Source organism: Mobula hypostoma, chromosome 16 (assembly GCF_963921235.1).
Source record: "Mobula hypostoma chromosome 16, sMobHyp1.1, whole genome shotgun sequence".
Classification (NCBI taxonomy): domain Eukaryota; kingdom Metazoa; phylum Chordata; class Chondrichthyes; order Myliobatiformes; family Myliobatidae; genus Mobula; species Mobula hypostoma.
This window is the reverse complement of record NC_086112.1, coordinates 31298553-31316035: the sequence shown is the minus strand read 5'-3', so window position 1 is coordinate 31316035 and position 17483 is coordinate 31298553. Positions and strand designations below refer to the sequence as shown.

At 40.8% G+C, this 17483-nt stretch overlaps 1 protein-coding gene across 1 annotated transcript in view; it reads right to left on the bottom strand.

Annotated features, from left to right (window-relative positions):
- LOC134357317 (sorting nexin-24-like) overlaps positions 1-13373 on the bottom strand; it is a 163013-nt gene extending 149640 nt beyond the window's left edge. Inside the window, exon 1 of the mRNA XM_063068716.1 lies at positions 13100-13373. Coding sequence (XP_062924786.1) covers positions 13100-13171 — 72 coding nt within the window. The 5' untranslated portion in view covers positions 13172-13373. The remainder of the gene's footprint in view (positions 1-13099) is intronic.
- Between the last annotated feature and the right edge of the window lie 4110 nt (positions 13374-17483).

Genomic DNA, 17483 nt, shown 5'->3' with positions numbered 1-17483 from the left:
GAATTAATGTGTACATGTCAGAGAGAATAAGCTGCAAGGGGGTATAGGGAAAAGAGGAGAAGGGGAATTGAACCAATGGGATTGCTTTACCAGACGGTGACATGGACCCAGTGGGCTGAATAGATGCCTTCTGCATTCCATTATTTTTTGTATATTTTGATGATATCTGAGCTGTATTATACTCCTCAGTACTAAAATTTACCAACAAATTTATTCTATTTGCATAATATGCCCTGTATCTTTCATTCTATTCCTGGTGTTTCTGATACATTGTGATCTCATTTAGAAAGTGAATGTCATCACCATGAGCACAATTGCATCATTTAAACACGAGGATCTTACAGTTAATATTTGTTGCACAAGAGAACTTTGACCAAGTTGTCAGACCTCCAACAGACTTTGTGCTTCTGCAAAAGCTGAACTGAGGCTTCTGTGCTTACGCCATAAAGATAAGCAAGAGATGGTCGCCACTCACTGATCTTGACTCAGTCCTGATGCTTGAGAAACATGGTTGGAGATCAGAAGAAAAGGTCCCAGCTCCTTTCCGGGATAAGATGGCACTCAATATCTAACAACAGCAGTGACACAAGTGAAAAGCTCCAAAGCTCATCCTTGGGTTAGCCCTGAGACAGCAGCAGTTCAAGAACCACTGAGAATGATGGCAGGCTCAGGGCTCATTCTTGCCCTCGACTTCCTGACTGGGAGACCTCAGTCAGTCTGGATTGGAAGCAGCATCTCCAACACCATCACACTGAGCACGGGGGCCCCCCAGGGCTGTGTGCTCAGTCCACTGCTGTTCACTCTGCTGACCCACGACTGTGCTGCAACACACAGCTCAAACCACATCATCAAGTTTGCCGATGACACGATCGTGGTGGGTCTCATCAGCAAGAACGATGAGTCAGCATAGAGAGAGGAGGTGCAGAGCCAACAACAGGTCTCTGAATGTGAACAAAACAGAAGAGATAGTTGTTGACTTCAGGAGGACACGGAAAGACTACTCTCTACTGAACATCAATGACTCCTCGTAGAGATCGTTAGGAGTACCAAATTTCTCGGTGTTCACCTGTGGGAGAATCTCACCTGGTCCCTCAACACCAGCTCCATAGCAAAGAAAACCCAGTAGCGTCTCTACTTTCTGCAAAGGATGAGGAAAGTCCATCTCCCACCCCGATCCTCACCACATTCTACAGAAGTTTTATTGAGAGCATCCTGAGTAGCTGCATAACTGCCTGGTTCGGGAATTGCACCATCTCAGATCGTAAGACCCTGCAGCGGATAGTGAGGTCAGCTGAGAAGATCATCGCGGTCTCTCTTCCCACCATTACAGACATTTACACCACACACTGCATCCGTAGAGCAAACAGCATTATGAAGGACCCCACGCACCTCTCACACAAACTCTTCTCCCTCCTGCCATCTGGCAAAAGGCCCCAAAGTATTCGGGCTCTCACGATCAGACTATGTAACAGTTTCTTCCTCCAAGCCATCAGACTCCTCAATACCCAGAGCCTGGACTGACACCAACCTACTGCCCACTACTGTGCATATTGTCTTGTTTATTATTTATTGTAGTTCCTGCACTGTTTTGTGCACTTTATGCAGTCCTGGATAGGTCTGTAGTCTAGTGTAGTTTTGTGTTGTTTTACGTAGTTCCATGTAGTTTTTCTATTGTTCATGTAGCACCATGGTCCTGAAAAACGTCTCGTTTTTACTGTGTACTGTACCAGCAGTTATGGTTGAAATGACAATAAAAAGTGACTTGACTTGAGTCTTGACTTGACTTGAATTGCACTTTCCCCTCATCACTGTTTCTTCTGGTCTCCAAGCAGTAAGTGCATTTTGTTTCTCAGCTCTTTCACCTTGTATGAATTGCACTCCATCATACTTACTTGTGATTAGAAGAATAAGGGAGACTTCAATGAAACCTATTGGATACTGAAAGGCCTTGATAGAATGGATGTTTCCAATAGTCAAGGAGTCTAGGACCAGAGGGCACAGCCTCAGAATACAAGGAAGTCCCTTTGGAACAGATGAGGAAGAATTTCTTAAGGCAGAGGGTGGTGAATCTGTGGAATTCTGAGGAGGCAAAGTCATTGTGTATATTTAAAAAGGAGATTGATAGGTTCTTGATTAGTAAGGGCAGGGTGAAGGCAAGAGAATGGGGTTGAGAGGGAAAATAATCAATCATGATCAAATGTTGGAGCAGAGTCAAATAGGCTAAATGGCCTAATTCTGCTTCTATGCTTTTTTGGTCTTATGGACTTTCCCTCCAGGTGGATAAGAGCATCTCCTGCCAAAACAGTAGAAACAGCAGCACATAATATCATAGTGAATATACCCCATAATTCAATATAGCATTCAAAATCAACAGGCTACAGAAGGTAACTGAGGCAAAATCTGCACGAGGAGGGAGTCAACAGCATAAATGGACTGCAGCCCAATTCTGTGTCCCTCCCTCTTGTGAGGGAAGGAAGGACTTGTGTTGCAGAATTCATTCATGAAGATTTATTGTTACAGATGCCAGCTAACAGGTATAAGCAATGAACTTCCTTGGCAGGCCTCCTAGAACTCAAGTGCTCAATGCTCAGAAAGGAATTCTGCCATTCCAAACTTTCTCAAAGCTTCAGTGGAAAAACAGTTCACCTTTTCAAGTTATGATATGGCTGCCTATTTGAGCTTGTTGATGAAGTGACCAATTAGATTGACTGGGACAGAGTGGAAGACAGGCCTACATGATCTTTAGTAATGCTTCTGACAAGGTCTTGCATGGTAAACTGGTTTGGAAGCAAGATATAGCATCCAGGGTGTGCAGGTCAATTGGACACCAAATTGGTTTGGTGGAAAGAGTCGGAGGATGATAATTGGCGGGGAGGGGGGCTTGTTTCTCTGAGGTCTGTGAACAGTGGTGTGCCACAGGTATCAGTGATGGAGATATGTTAACAATTTGGATGAAAATGTAGTTTGAGTGATTAGTCAGTTTGAACCATATTGGTGGTGTGAAGAGTGAAAGTGGTGTCAACAGGATCCACTGTAGGTCATCTGGGAAAGAAAGCAAAGATGGAATTCATCTCAGACAAGTGTGAAATGATACATTTTGGAAGTTAAACAAGATCAGGCTTACGCAGTGATGAGGGGACCCCAGGAAGTCTTGTAGAGCTCAGAGAGCTAGAGGTACAAATACATACATTGGTCACTGTAAGAGGCCAGACAAGGAAGGCATATGGCTTGCTTTCATCAGACAGGGTACTGAGAACAAGAATCAGGATATACTATTACAGTTACAAAGTGTATTGATGAAACTGCACCCAGAATAGTGTGTACAGTTTTAGTCACTACATTACAGGGTCAAAGGTTCAAAGATTCATTTATTATCAAAGCATATACCCATACACAACTCTGAAATTTGTCTTCTCCAGATAACCATGATACAAAAAAATACAGAACATGAAAGTCATTCAGAGAGAAACATCAAACCCACCCCTCCCCTGCACAAAAAAAGGACGGCATCTGATCATCAACCTCAAAAACCCTCCTCCCCACCCCCTACAAAATGGAACAAGACCACCGACCCCCCCCCCAAACAGGAAAGATGTGATTCAACGAGAGGGGGTGCAGAAAGGTTTCACTGAGATGTTTCCAGGACTGGAAGGCTTGAGTTACAAGCAGAGATTGCATAGGCTAGACTTGCTTTTGCATGGAAAGATTTAAAGGATATGTGAGGGGATTTATCATAGAGGGTGGTGGGTACATGGAACAAGCTGCCAGAGTAAGCAGTTGAGACAGATACAATTGCAATGTGAAAAGGTATTGGGGATAGCTTATGGATAGTGATACAGAGGTGGACGTGGGCGAAATGCAAGCAATTATTGGATTAGCTCAGGAAGGCACTTTGACAGGCATGGACGAGCTGGGCAGAGGAGCCTATTTCCATAATGTATAACTTCAGTTCCTACCCTTAGCACTCCACCTTTCTTTTTCTCTGGGCCAGCTCATCTAATCCACTGTTACTTATAAGGGCTGCAGTCTGAAGCCGAACTATTAGGCCTACAGTTATCCTTCATTTCCATCTTCACCATTTAAAGCCTTCCAGCAACATGATGCAGCCCCTGGGAACTAGAGTATAAGCGATGGCAGGAGGAAGACAGTAGGCAATCACATGCAGAACAGAGTCAAAGCAGTGCACCAGATGATTAATTGACATTTCACTGGTTATTGTTCTGACTAGATGCATGATAAATTCTGCTATGTCGATTTGCTCTTGCTCTTGCGTTCTGTCATTGTGGTCAAGCTGATACCAAAATAATTAATAATCGAGGGAAAGGTAAGATGGGGGGGGCTACAAGAGAACCCAGAACTGAAATTCTGTTTATTGAAGCATCATTCTCATTAAATCATAGAAGGTCCAGCTGGAAATGGCCTCCTGAAATTGGTTGCTGCATTTTCTTTCTTCCACCTTTTCATTTTTCTTCTTTTCATGCCAAAGGCTGCATTTGCATTATTACCCCTTTGTATAGAGGACAAAAGGCTAATGCAGACACTCCTTTTGCAGTCAATTCCATCATACCTTGACCAGACCAATTAAAGACCATAAACTCCCTTGCCTGAACATGTTCCAGTGAACAGGATGACATCCAATAAATACTTCATTACAGTATTACCGTCCGACAAAATAAAACTATTTATTTTAGCAAAACACAAAATGCTGGAGAAACTCGGCAATTCAGGCTGCACCTGTGGAGGGAAACGGACTGTCAACGTTTCTGGTCAAGATCCTTCATCTGGACTGAAGTGATCTCAACCAAAAACATTGACCATCTAATTTCCCTTCAAGGATACTGTCAACCCAGTGTGATACTCAAGCAGTTTTTTTAAACTCCAGATTCCAATAACTGCAATTTATAAAATTCAGTTCAGAATATTAAAAATTCAGCATAAACTTGACATGGTGGGATACGAACCCTCAAATCATGTTATAGGTACATAGAATTAGATCTTGCATTCCTGCCCTTATGCTGTTTCTTTCTTTCCTTCATAATTCTACAAAGCCTATAATCGTAGCAAATACTTTCTATAACACACTCGCAATTTAATGTATTTCTAAAATATATGATGCTGTTGCACAATCTCACTGTCAATATGGCACACTGGCAGCAAAGTCAGGTGAAAAATTGTCTGATCACTTTTCACACAACAAGCATTCCATATCATCAATAAATACTCTCCAGAAGTCATTGATTACTTCACAAGTTAATCAACATTTTTGATCTGTGCTTATGTATTATTTGAAGTCTGGTCATTTAATTTGCCTGTTCATTACCACACAAGATACCACAAGCTATCAGAGTGCAGAAGGAGAGTACAAGAAGATTCCCCAAATTCCATCTATTTTAATATATGGATTAAAATTGAGGAGAGCGTGCAGTTATATTAGATACTTTGCACAAATAACTTTGTACCCAAAACTGCTATACCAGGGACAGTTGTAAGCTCAGTCAGAATGTTTGACACAAGTTATGCAATAATGACAATTCAAAGTGTTGAATTCATTTTTGCTTGTCACCTTACAGGGTCACGCCACCAAACACAGTACATACTCCTGCTAACAAGTTACTTAATACATAAATCAGTGATCTTTTTACCTGCCTTTTTTTATATAAAGTTATATTTTCAGAATTATTTATGTTTATAAATGACAGAGTTCTACCACACCTCCTTCTTTGTTCAAACACATTGTGTGTGGAATCCCGAGAGTATCTACTCTCATCAAATTAGGAAGCAAAACAAAAAGTTATACATCTGTTCACAAAGATGATATTAGTTGCTAACATTACAAATCATAAACTCTGGGGACAAGTTTAAAAAATACATACCACGTAAAGTTCTAAATGCAGAAGTGAACTTGTCAATCGTCCAGGAAAAAACTGTACTGGGGCAAAATTCAAACAGCAGAACAAAAATAACAATAATCTTACAGCACATCTTTTCAATGAATGTCTCAGACTTCAGGACATCCCACACAAGGCATGCCAAATGCACAGCCAAGATATATGATCACGCTTTAATTCCAAGCCTCATTTTTTCTGGAATAGCTAGTGGACAGTTCTGAAGCACTCAATCCAATTTTCTTATTTGTAGACTAATCTTTGCACCCACAAAGCTAACAGTATTGTGAAGGACCCCATGCAGTCCTCACACAAACTTTGTTCATTAACCTGACTTGACTTTGTTCATTATCCTGAGGATATTGAGAGAAACAACATCTCGGAATCCTTTGACCTCAATTCAACCCACAAACTCGACTCTGTCCCCACCCAAACTCTTTCAATCAATCATTGCTTCTCCATTCCCCTCTGAACATGGAACCAATTTCCCATCATTCACTAGATGCATACGCTATTCTACACACGTGTACATCTCTTTCCCCATGATTTCAGATAGATGACATCTCTCTTCAATGAAGATACATTCTTCCCAGTTTATTAGATCTGGACCCCCACTTCTACTAAAGAATTTAAATTAATTTCATTAATTAGAACTAATGAAGTTATTATCACTAGAGATAGGCATGAAACTGGTGTTTCTTTAATAAAAGTCTATCTTTCTCCAATTTATTGACCCACCTTGGGAGAAGATACACAATTCAACCCATGCATAAGCCCAAGTCTCTTGCTGTGGGTCTGAAATTTTGAAATTACAAAGACATATGAAATCTAGAGAGACAGATAAACATTGAAGATTTTGAAATGCCATTTAGAATCATTGAAATGATGTCTGTTAATAAATAAAATTATGAAAAGCACAGATAGAGCAGATAGTCAAAGTTTATTTTCCCCAGCTAGAAATGCATTTATAATTTATAATTGTCCATTTATAATTGTCTTATGGTCTAAATGCAAGAGTGTATGGTTTAAAGGTGATGGGGGAAGGTTTAAAGGCACGATTTTTTCACACATAGGCTGGAAGGCAAGGGGTAGAAACCGAGAAAATAGCAAATTTTAAGAAACACTTAGACACATATAAACAGGCAGAGAAGAGGGAATTGGACCTTGTGCAGACGGATGGGACTATTTTTGACCGGCATCATGAATAGCACAAACACCTCAGGATGAAAAACTGGTTCCTGTTCTATGTTAAGTATACCATGTTTATCTAATCATATTCCATCTCAGGATATTCAAGATAAAGTTGATATACTCCACACTTATCGTGGATATTTACTTCCATTTCTCATAATATTAAAAAAACTCTTGATTTTGTCATTCTTTTTGCTCATCCTATTTGAGTAAGTACTTGAGCTATATCGGAGGTCAGTGCAACACAGTTTGCAAGCAATGCTCACATGAAACATACTCGATGCTGGCCAGCTCAACCCTCCACTCAGTCCTGATGCAGAGTTTCAGCCTGATGCTGCTCGACCCATTGAGTTCTTCCAGTAGATTGTGTGATAGGCCATAAATATATGCTTGTTATTCTGGAATGCACTATTGTCATTATATTTGCTTTGTCAGGCAAGTCACAATCTGTACTAAAGCTTTAAGTTCCTCAGGGTCAATATCACAAATGACCTGACTTGGTCCAACCAAGCAGAGTCCATTGCCAAGAAGGCCCACCAGCGCCTTTACTTCCTGAGAAAGCTAAAGAAATTTGGCCTGTCCCCTAAAACCCTCACTAATTTTTATAGATGCACCATAGAAAGCATTCTTCTAGGGTGCATCACAACCTGGTATGGAAGTTGTCCTGCCCAAGACCAGAAGAAGCTGCAGAAGATCGTAATCACAGCCCAGCACATCACACAAACCAATCTTCCGTCCTTGGACTCACTTTACACCGCACGCTGTTGGAGCAGTGCTACCAGGATAATCAAGGACACGACCCACCCAGCCAACACACTTTTCGTCCCTCTTCCCTCCGGGAGAAGGCTCAGGAGCTTGAAGACTCGTATGGCCAGATTTGGGAACAACTTCTTTCCAACTGTGATAAGACTGCTGAACAGATCCTAACCCGGATCTAGGCCGTACCCTCCAAATATCTGGACCTGCCTCTCAATTTTTTTGCACTACCTTACTTTCCCTTATCTTCCATGCAAATACATGGTATTCCAAGTGTGGTCTCTAAAGTGACAGATATAACAAACTGTACAATGCAAGACTGTAGTAAATATTAAGGCAGGCGGGACTGAAATAAGCTAAGAAACAATCTGTTGATATTAATCATGAGTTTTTAAACTGTTCAGCCCTTGAGTCTTACTCACTATTTAACCAGATCAACACTGATCAATACATAAGAATCAGAATCTAGTTTATTATCACTGACATATGTCATGAAATCTGTTGTTTCTGGAAGTTACTATATATAAAATAAACAACTGCTTTCTCTGGATGGGGTGAAGGCGCTCAACAAAGCAATCCCCTAATCTACGTTGGGTCTCACTAAGGTAGAGGTGGCCACGAAACTCCACTTTCCACAAGGATTGCTCCCTCTGTGATTCCTTTGTCAATTTGTCCCTCCACACAGTCTCTATCCTGGCACTTATCCTCGCAAGTGGAAAAGTGCTAGCCCTGACCATTCATCTCCTTCATCTCTATTCAGGGTCCCAAACAGTCCTTCCAGGTGAAGTAACACCTCACCTGAGAAACTTTTGGGGTCATCTACCACAACCAGTGCTCTCATTGAGGTCTCCTCTACATTGGTGAAACCTAACATAGATTAATGATACTGGTATGACGCGGCCACTCTCAGGTTGGAGAAGCAACACCTCATACTCCATTTGATTAGCATCCAACCTGATAGCATGAACAATGATTTCTCCAACTTTCAGTAATCACCCCCCCCTTCAATTCCACATTCTAGCCTCCCTCTTCTCTTCTCCTTACCCGCCTATCACCTCTCACTGGTATACCTCCTCACCTTGTTTCCCATAGTCCACTCTTCACTCCTTCAGATTCCTTCTTCTCGTAGATTCTTACTTCATTCCCCTCCCCAAACATTTGGCTTCACCTAACACCCTTTAGCTTGTACTCCTTTCCCTCCCCCACCTTCTTATTCTGGGATTTTCCTCCCTTCCTTTCTAGTTTTGATGTAGGATCTCAGCCCGAAAGTTGTGTGTGGTTGCTCTGGATTTCTAGCATCTGCAGAATCTCTTGTGTGCATGAGAATGAGGAGACATTTGACGGAGGTATACAAAATTGAGAGGTATAGAGAAGGTGAATGCAAGCAGGCTTTTTCCACTGAGGTTGAATCACCTTTTTTGGAAGGTTGAAAATTAATTAGAAGTTTTTTTCCACAGTTCGAGTGGCATTATATTAAAATACCTGTGTTTTTCTGAAGATGACTAATCATGCTACAAGTTCTTGCAAGATACTTCTTTTGTCATTACAGCCCTTAACCCAAATAAGTTGAATAACCAATACTTAGCTTATCGTGATGACTTTATAAAAGATATTGCTATGTATTATAAATATAACTTTGCTAACAGGTTTAATAATAAGATATTTTGATCAGATTCTGAATGAAAGAAAGGGAGACTTTATGGCTTTTCAACAGGTCAACTTGATTAAGGTAATCAAAAGCAAAAAAAAACAGTATGTTAAAAATACTCAGCAGATGAGCCAGCATTGGTGAGAGAAATGAGCTGATACTTTGGGTCAATAACTTTACATCACAATCAGGAAAAGTTTTAAGTTTTAAGCAAATATTTTACGTTGCAAAACATGTACAGAGCAGAGGAAAAGAAGGTTTGTGAAAGAGTGGAGACTGGAAGGCATTCAATAAAAAATGATGCTGTAATATTGAATCAGGTTTGTGGGTCTGGCAAGTAAGACAGGAAATGCACTGACTTCAAATAGGTATCTTAATAATTTATTTACAAACAGTAAAAATTTGACCAAATCATGTTCCCCAAGTTACAGGCCCTACAAAGCTGAATACTCAAAAAACATAATTAAAAGTGCACACAGAGCATACCTTCCCAGTGGTCTCACCTTAAACAAGAGAGCAGGCCCCTTCCATTTGCTATTTTACATACCAGGATATTTGAAACTGGACACCAGGCATCCATCCAATGAGAAAACCAGCTGCAGCTTCTAAACTAACCAATCACAATGGAAGCAACTTTCAACCTATCAGAATAAGGCACTCCCCCACAGGACAGATACTGCTGCCTGCTAATAGTGAAGGAGGCAAACCATGACTGATCTGTTTGGAGCAGAGATTCCCAATGTTTTTTAAGCCATGGAGCCTTACCATTAACTGAGGGATCTATGGATCCCTGGCTGGGAATCCCTGGTTTGGAGGGTGTAATTTCAAAGAGGTGAATAAGAATGGATCAGATATAAAATGATTTACAGGACATGGCAGATACTGGAAATCTGGAAAAAAAACAGACAATGATGGAAGTATTTAGCAGGTCAGGCAATGTCTATGAATGAAGAATACTGACTAGTGTAACAAGGCTGATCCTCATCATCACCAGAATCTGATACAAACTGTAAAGGCTGGTCATCTTAAGTTGTTGTACTCAATGTTGATTTTTGAAGATTGGTAACACGCCTGGTCAGAAGATGATAGCTCATGTTCGGCTTTGTTGGAACAGAACAGGCGGTCAATGATATAGGCTAAAATGGAAGCAGAATAAAAATAAAGCAGATGGAAGCCAAAAGCAGACTGAACGTTTGCCCAATGTGCATTTGGTTCTCTTCACATAGTGGAGCCCTGAATGCAATACAGCAAGTTAAAAGGACAAACACTATCTGTTTACTATGGCCTAATCTAATGCTTTTCAACAATTGGTCAAAGGATCAATCTCAGCCTGCAGCAACACCTTTGCAGCTCTTAGATTGTTTAAATAAAGTGCATATAAACTGTTTTGAATAAATAACATAGACGTGTAAGATTTTTGAGCTGAACTGAATTTCACAAAATCCTGAAGAGCTCATTATAAGCTAACCTTCTGATCTCACTTCACTTTGGTTCTTGCATTTACAATCAAGTCTGTGCATGCCTTTCAAATGAAATTAAGAGAATCCAGAGCAGCACATTAATTAAGCATTTTCATTTGCCCAAACAGCTCTTTATATCAGGTATAGTTGGTGCATTTGTTTGGAAGTAAAAAGGGTGTAAACGGTTACAGAAATCAGGCATGGAATGCATAATATAATGAAAAAGAAGAAAATTTGTTAAAGACATTGAACTTTTTGTCTTTAGCAGAAAATACTCTGACACACGTAGAAAGCTTATTATAACATGAAGAGAATTGACTCAAACTGAACATGTTTTCATACTTTGTTCATACTGAGATATCAGCAACCAAATGGCCAATGTTTACCACACACTCATTATAGTTTTGTAAAAGCATTTGCTGTCATTCTCATACAACTATTGCTAAGGGTGGAGAATTAATGACTGATCTGGTGCAATGTCTGTCCCATGGTAGAGTACTAAGGCAACATGAACTTGAAGCCTTTCTGTCTCGAAGGAAGTCTCCTTCTCATAAGACTACTTTTGGGATTTACAATGGTTACCAAGTTTGTGTAATTGGAAAAGAAGGGTCAAATGAAATTATTTTGACATACTCCCCTCTTTTGTATGGATGACAGCAAAGATATCAATCTCATCTCTGAAGCAAAATCATATCATCTCATCAAAAACCGACTCTCAAAATATCAGGAGAGTATTTCCCTTCTGTTAAAGTTGTGTGACTTATCATCCATTGTCATCAGCAGCCAACAGTAGAGGACAACTTTCTGGAGTTGTCAAGTGATGAGGTTAAAAATTTCATAATGTGACTTTATCTGCTGTCTGGATTAAAGACAATAAAGTATATCCTCAACCCAGTGAACTTGCAGACAGAATTGCATAGCCAATCCAATTTCTATTTATCTTCACAGAAATTCAATTTCAGCAATGATTGAACTAAAACAAAGTACCAAAACAGTCCAAGCATTAAAAAGGCATACTGACTTTTTTTGTCCAATATCTATCCCCATGCTGTAAACTGCATCAATAGACAGAAATCTCATTGGTGACTGAAACTGTTTTAAACAAAATGATCTGCAATATGCAAATCAGTGTAACTCGTTATGACCTTGCGGTTTATTGTCTACATCTACTGTACCATCTCTATAACTCTGCTTTACCTTATTTTATTTCAATGCACTGTTGTAATGAACTGACCTATATGAACGGTATGCAAGTGAACTTTTTCACTGTATCTTGGAACACATGACAATAATGAACCGAATTACCTAGAGCTTGATTTTATCATTATACTTTAAATTTCGTTGCTATTAAAACGATGTGGCGATATGTGCAGTTTACTTAGGGAATTGTGTGTGTGAAATGCAAAACGTTTTCATTCAATTCTACCTGAAGGGCTGTTGTTTCGCTTTGAATTATAAGCGCAAGCTCACGTCATGTCAATTTTTTTCTTTAAAAATGTTTAACTTCAACAGAAACTTTAAAAAGCTCAGTGTTGTATTTGGAGACCGACATGTACTTTGATCATAAATTTACTTTGAACTTTGAGTTAAACCCCAGCGAGCACTTTAGCTTAAGTTCAAATATAATAAAAAGAGAAAAAAAGACCGGAACTTAAAAGTTCACGTCAGGTTAGGAATGTAGCCAGCTAGATTCCAGCATCAAACACTTATCTAATAATTTTCATTGATATGTCAAGTAATGTGAATTACGGAGAGAATGTAACTTCACAAACAACTCACTAGCCTGTGCATCATATTGATTGTCGTTCGAACATGTAAAATTAAAAGCGCTTCAGTGACTATGCCACCGGACCAAAAATATATTGCAAAATTATATTTCGCAAGCAGTAAGATCTGGAAGCAATTCTGCTTTTACGTAACAAGCGAAAAGCGCTTATTCAGTATTGATCTGAAAGTGCAGGACTTCTAGATTGCAACGCCGCCGACCAATCCCAAGATGCCATCCTAACCCGGATCCCCCTGGATCCGACCTCTGAATGTCAGACGTGTATGAATGAGCATCAGGGACGAGGAGGAAAGCGGAAGGAATTGCAATTACTATCACCCAGTAATGTGGACAAGCACGTAGCGGCCTCGGAAGCATGCAGATCTCCGCTTACCGTGTATCCTCTCTCCAGATCGCTCTCCTCATATCGGAAGGACGGGATTGACACTTCTATGGTATGGTACATGGTGCACGGAACCTTCCAACAGTGCAATAACAGTCACTGGATCAGAAGCGTTCAGTCTCAATTGCAACTTTTTCCTGCTCTTTTGACACCGAAGGCGAGAGGAACGAATGTAATACCACCTTCGCACCGCAAAGCTCTTCCTGCTTGGATCGACTCTGAAGCATTCAGCGGACAAAAGCCATTTGCAAAGTAAAAACCGGCCACGTGAGCGCGCTGCTGTGTCACGTGATCCAGGGATTGGAATGTCGTCGTCCGTGTCACGTGATTCTTGGACTGGAATGTTGCAGCACCGTCGGAGTTCTACGGCGGCTTGGTGTGTGTATATGTAGTGTGCAAAGAACAGGATGTACAGGTTTTATATATATATACACACACACACCACCCTTTTAACCTCTCTTCACTTTTATTTCAAATCAAATATAATCATGGTTGTACATGGTCAGAGAGAGACGAAGAGGAATGTCTACCCAGAGTTCGGTGAATCTGTGGGGCGACGACGGAGGCCATGTGATTGGGTATATTGAAAGTGTAAGTTGATAAGATCTTGATTAATAAGGGCATTAAAGGTTATGGGGAGAAGGAATGAGAATGGGTTGAGAGGGATAATAAATCAGCCATGACGGAATGGCGGTGCAGACCTCATGGGCCGAATGGCCGAATTCAGAATTTCCTCACCTGGAATGACTCGGAGGCCCTGAATGGAGGTGAATGGGCAGATTTAACACCTTGGGCGCTTGCAGGAATAAGTGCCGGGAGGGAGATTAGTATGGTGGGCCAAATGGACAAGAAAATCATAGTGGAAAGCACCGGTGGGGGGCGGGGAGGTGGAGGTGGTGGGGAGGGAAAGATGTTTGTTGGTAGGATCCCTTTGGAGATGTCAGAAGTTGTGGAGAATGATGTATTGTATGCGGATGCGCATAGGGTGGTAGGTGAGGACACGTGGAAGCAGCGGGAAGATGGTGTGGGTGTGGATGTTTGAGAAATGGAGGAGGAAGGGAAACCCTGTTCTTTGAAGGAGGAGAATGTCTGTGATGACTTGGGAAGGAAAGCCACATACGAGGAACAGATAGGGCAGAGATGAAGAAACTAAGAAAGGGAATAACAGTTTTTCGGGAGACTGGGTGAAGAGAGGTATAGTCAAGATAACTAGTAATCAGTAGGTTTCATAAAAGATGAAGTCAATAATTTTTCTTCAGAGATAGAGACAGAAAGATCAAGAAAGGGGAGGGAAGTGTCAGATATGGACCAAGTGAATTTAAGGGCAGGTTGGAAAATGGAAAAGTTGATGAAATTAATGAGCTCAGTATGGGTGTATGAAGCAGCACCAATGCAGTCCTTAGTACTGCAGAGGAAGAGTTGGGGACTGAGGAGAGCTTGAACCATGGTCTGTTTTATGTAGCCAACAAAAAGGCAGGCATAGCTAGGGCCTATGCAGATTCCCATGGCTACCCCTCAGGCCTAGAGGAAGTGGGGGGAGCTGAAGGAAAACTGTTGAGGGTAAGGGCCTGTTCTGCCAGACAAAGGAGGGGGGTGGTGGTGGTGGAGGGGAACTGGTTGTTTCTTTTAGCAAGAAGCTGAGAGCTTCAAGGCCTTCTTGAAGGAACATAGAAGTGTATAGGGACTGGACATCCATGATGAAAATAAAGTGATCAGGAACAATAAATTAAAAGTTAGTGGAGAGACCAGGGGAATGAAGTGTTGCAGGTGTAGGTGGGAAGGGACAGAACTAAGAGAGATAAAATGGAGCCAAGGTATGAGGACACAAGTTCAGTGGGACAGGAGCAGGCAGAGACAATTGGTCTACCCCAGCAGTCAGGTTTGTGGATCTTGGTAGGAGATACAAGCGAGCAATGTGGGTTAAGGGAACTATGAGACTGGTGGCAGTGGATGGGAATTCTCCAGAGCTGGTAAGGTCAGTAATGGTGTTGGAGACAGTTTTCTGATGGTTTGGAGTGGGGTTCTCTTTAAGGGGTAAATATGAGATAGTATCTGAGAATTGCTGCCTTGCCTCAACAAGGTAGAGGTCAGCCCACCACACTACAAGAGCACTCATTTTGTCTGCGAGTTTTCCTTTTTAAAGAGTAGGTCCTCTGCATACCATTGTATTGCGTGGTTATTTAAGTTACTGTTCCTATCAATTTGAACTAGTCTGCCCATTCTGACTTCTCCTTAACAAGGAGTTTTTGCTAACAGAACTGTTGCTCATTAATGCTTTTCACATTCTGTAAACTTCCAGACTTGAGCGAAATTCTCAGGCAAACAGCTGTTTTGGTGTGAACAACTCTGGCATCAATCATTCCATGGCCAGTCATCTCTTCCCCATTCTGATGTTTGGTGTGAACAACAATTAAACCTCTTAGCCATATCTGCATGCTTTTATGCAATGAGTTGCTGCCATAAATGGTTGATCAGATATTTGAGGTATACAGGTATACCTAATAAAGTGGCCACAGTGTACAACATACATGAAGGGAGCTTCAAGGGGCTCTTTTAAAACAAGTTTGTAGAAAATTGAGGATAGTGAATCTGAAATTGTCCGTGTATGCAAAGCCAGATAATTACAAATAAGATGGAGATAAGTTTGAAAAAAAAGTTTATTGGAACTGCTATGGTAGAGTTGGGGCCAGCGTACATCAGCCATGATCAAACTGAATGGCTGGGCAGGCTTGAGGGGCCAGTTGGCCTATGCTTGCTTCTGTGTGTTCATTAAGCATCATACAAATAAAAGAAAATTGTTAAGACAGACACAGTTACTGTGACTAAAAAAATACAAATGCTATGCACCAAAAACGGATCCACATCTTCAGGTCTTGTAGACCTGACAACTTATTCCTTTGGAGCGAGGTGTTGGTACAATTTAAACCTACTACTTCCAAGAAGTCTTGTTTTTAGAAGTACTCTTTTCCCCCCTACAGGACTTTGGTTTCGGGATATATTCCAGACGTGCATCTCAGCACATACCTCAAAGGAAACTTTCAATTCATTGCCTGATTTTCACTCTCACCATCTATTTCCGCAGCTTGCCCTTGTTTGAGAACATGCAACAACCCTTCTGCTGTACTCTCTTGCTGTGGGAAGCACCATGTTTTCATGAACTGATTTAGTACAACCCCCTCCTTTCCAGTACACATTAGACATACAACCCACAATTATGGAATTCATCCAGTGATTTGGATGAGCTACAAAGAGGGTAATCAGTTAAAGCTTTAAAATCTTAACACTTCAACTTGATATTTTGAAAGTTTACAAAGTTCGAAGTAAATTTATTGTCAAAGTAGATATGTCACTGTATACAACCCTGGGATTCCTCTTCTTGCAGGCACAGTAAATACAAGAAACAAAATGCACCAATGGAATACCATACCCATACAATAACCAATGTGCAAAAAAGACTGCAAATACAAAAAGGGAAAAAAATACTATAAATAAGCCATAAAGAGAACATGAGATGAAGAGTCCTTGAGAGAGTTCAGTGGATACAGTTCAGTGATGGGGCAAGTGAAGTTACCCCCTCTGATTCAAGAGCCTGATAGTTGAGTGGTAATAACTCTTCCTGAAACTGGTGCTGCAGGTCTTGGGGCTCCTTACCTTCCTCCTGCTGGTCTGGATAGTGGGGGTCCTTGATGCCAGATATTGCTTTCCTGCAACAGCATTCTATGTAGAGGTGCTCAATGGTGGGGAAAGGCTTTGCCCGTGATGGACTGGGCAGTATTCACTTTTTATAGGTTTTCCTGTACAAGGGCATTGGTGTTTCCATACCATGAAAGCTGCAGAACCTCCACTCAGGATGTTAAATAGGAAGTAAAGGATTGCAATGCTAAAATTTTAATAAATTTACATTTCATTTAAATACTGCTGTTTTCACAGCACCAGATTGCTATTCATAAAATCCCAATAAAAATTGTCCGTAGAAAGATTTACATCAGCAGCCTTGATATCAAGATATCCTTTATGTACAGGATATGAATTTTGCTGACAGATCTAAATTAGGCCTCCCCAAATAGCCCTAAAAATTATGAGCCTCCATGAGTCACTAGTGATTTAAAGGGTATTCCTATAAGATTAGTGAACAAGGAGATTTAGACCAAGCCAATGAGAGCATGAGACTAGAATATTATTGCACTGTTCCAAGGAACTGCTGCAACAATGTCTCAAGACTGGAAATGAGGGGCCAACAACCATCTTCATAAGGACTCCTATTATTGTGCATCTACAAGGCAAATACTTCAATGATTCAAAGTACTTTAAGTATGTGGAATACCAAAAATGCATGAAAAAACCAGAGTAACAAAAAAAACTACTAGAAAAGTGG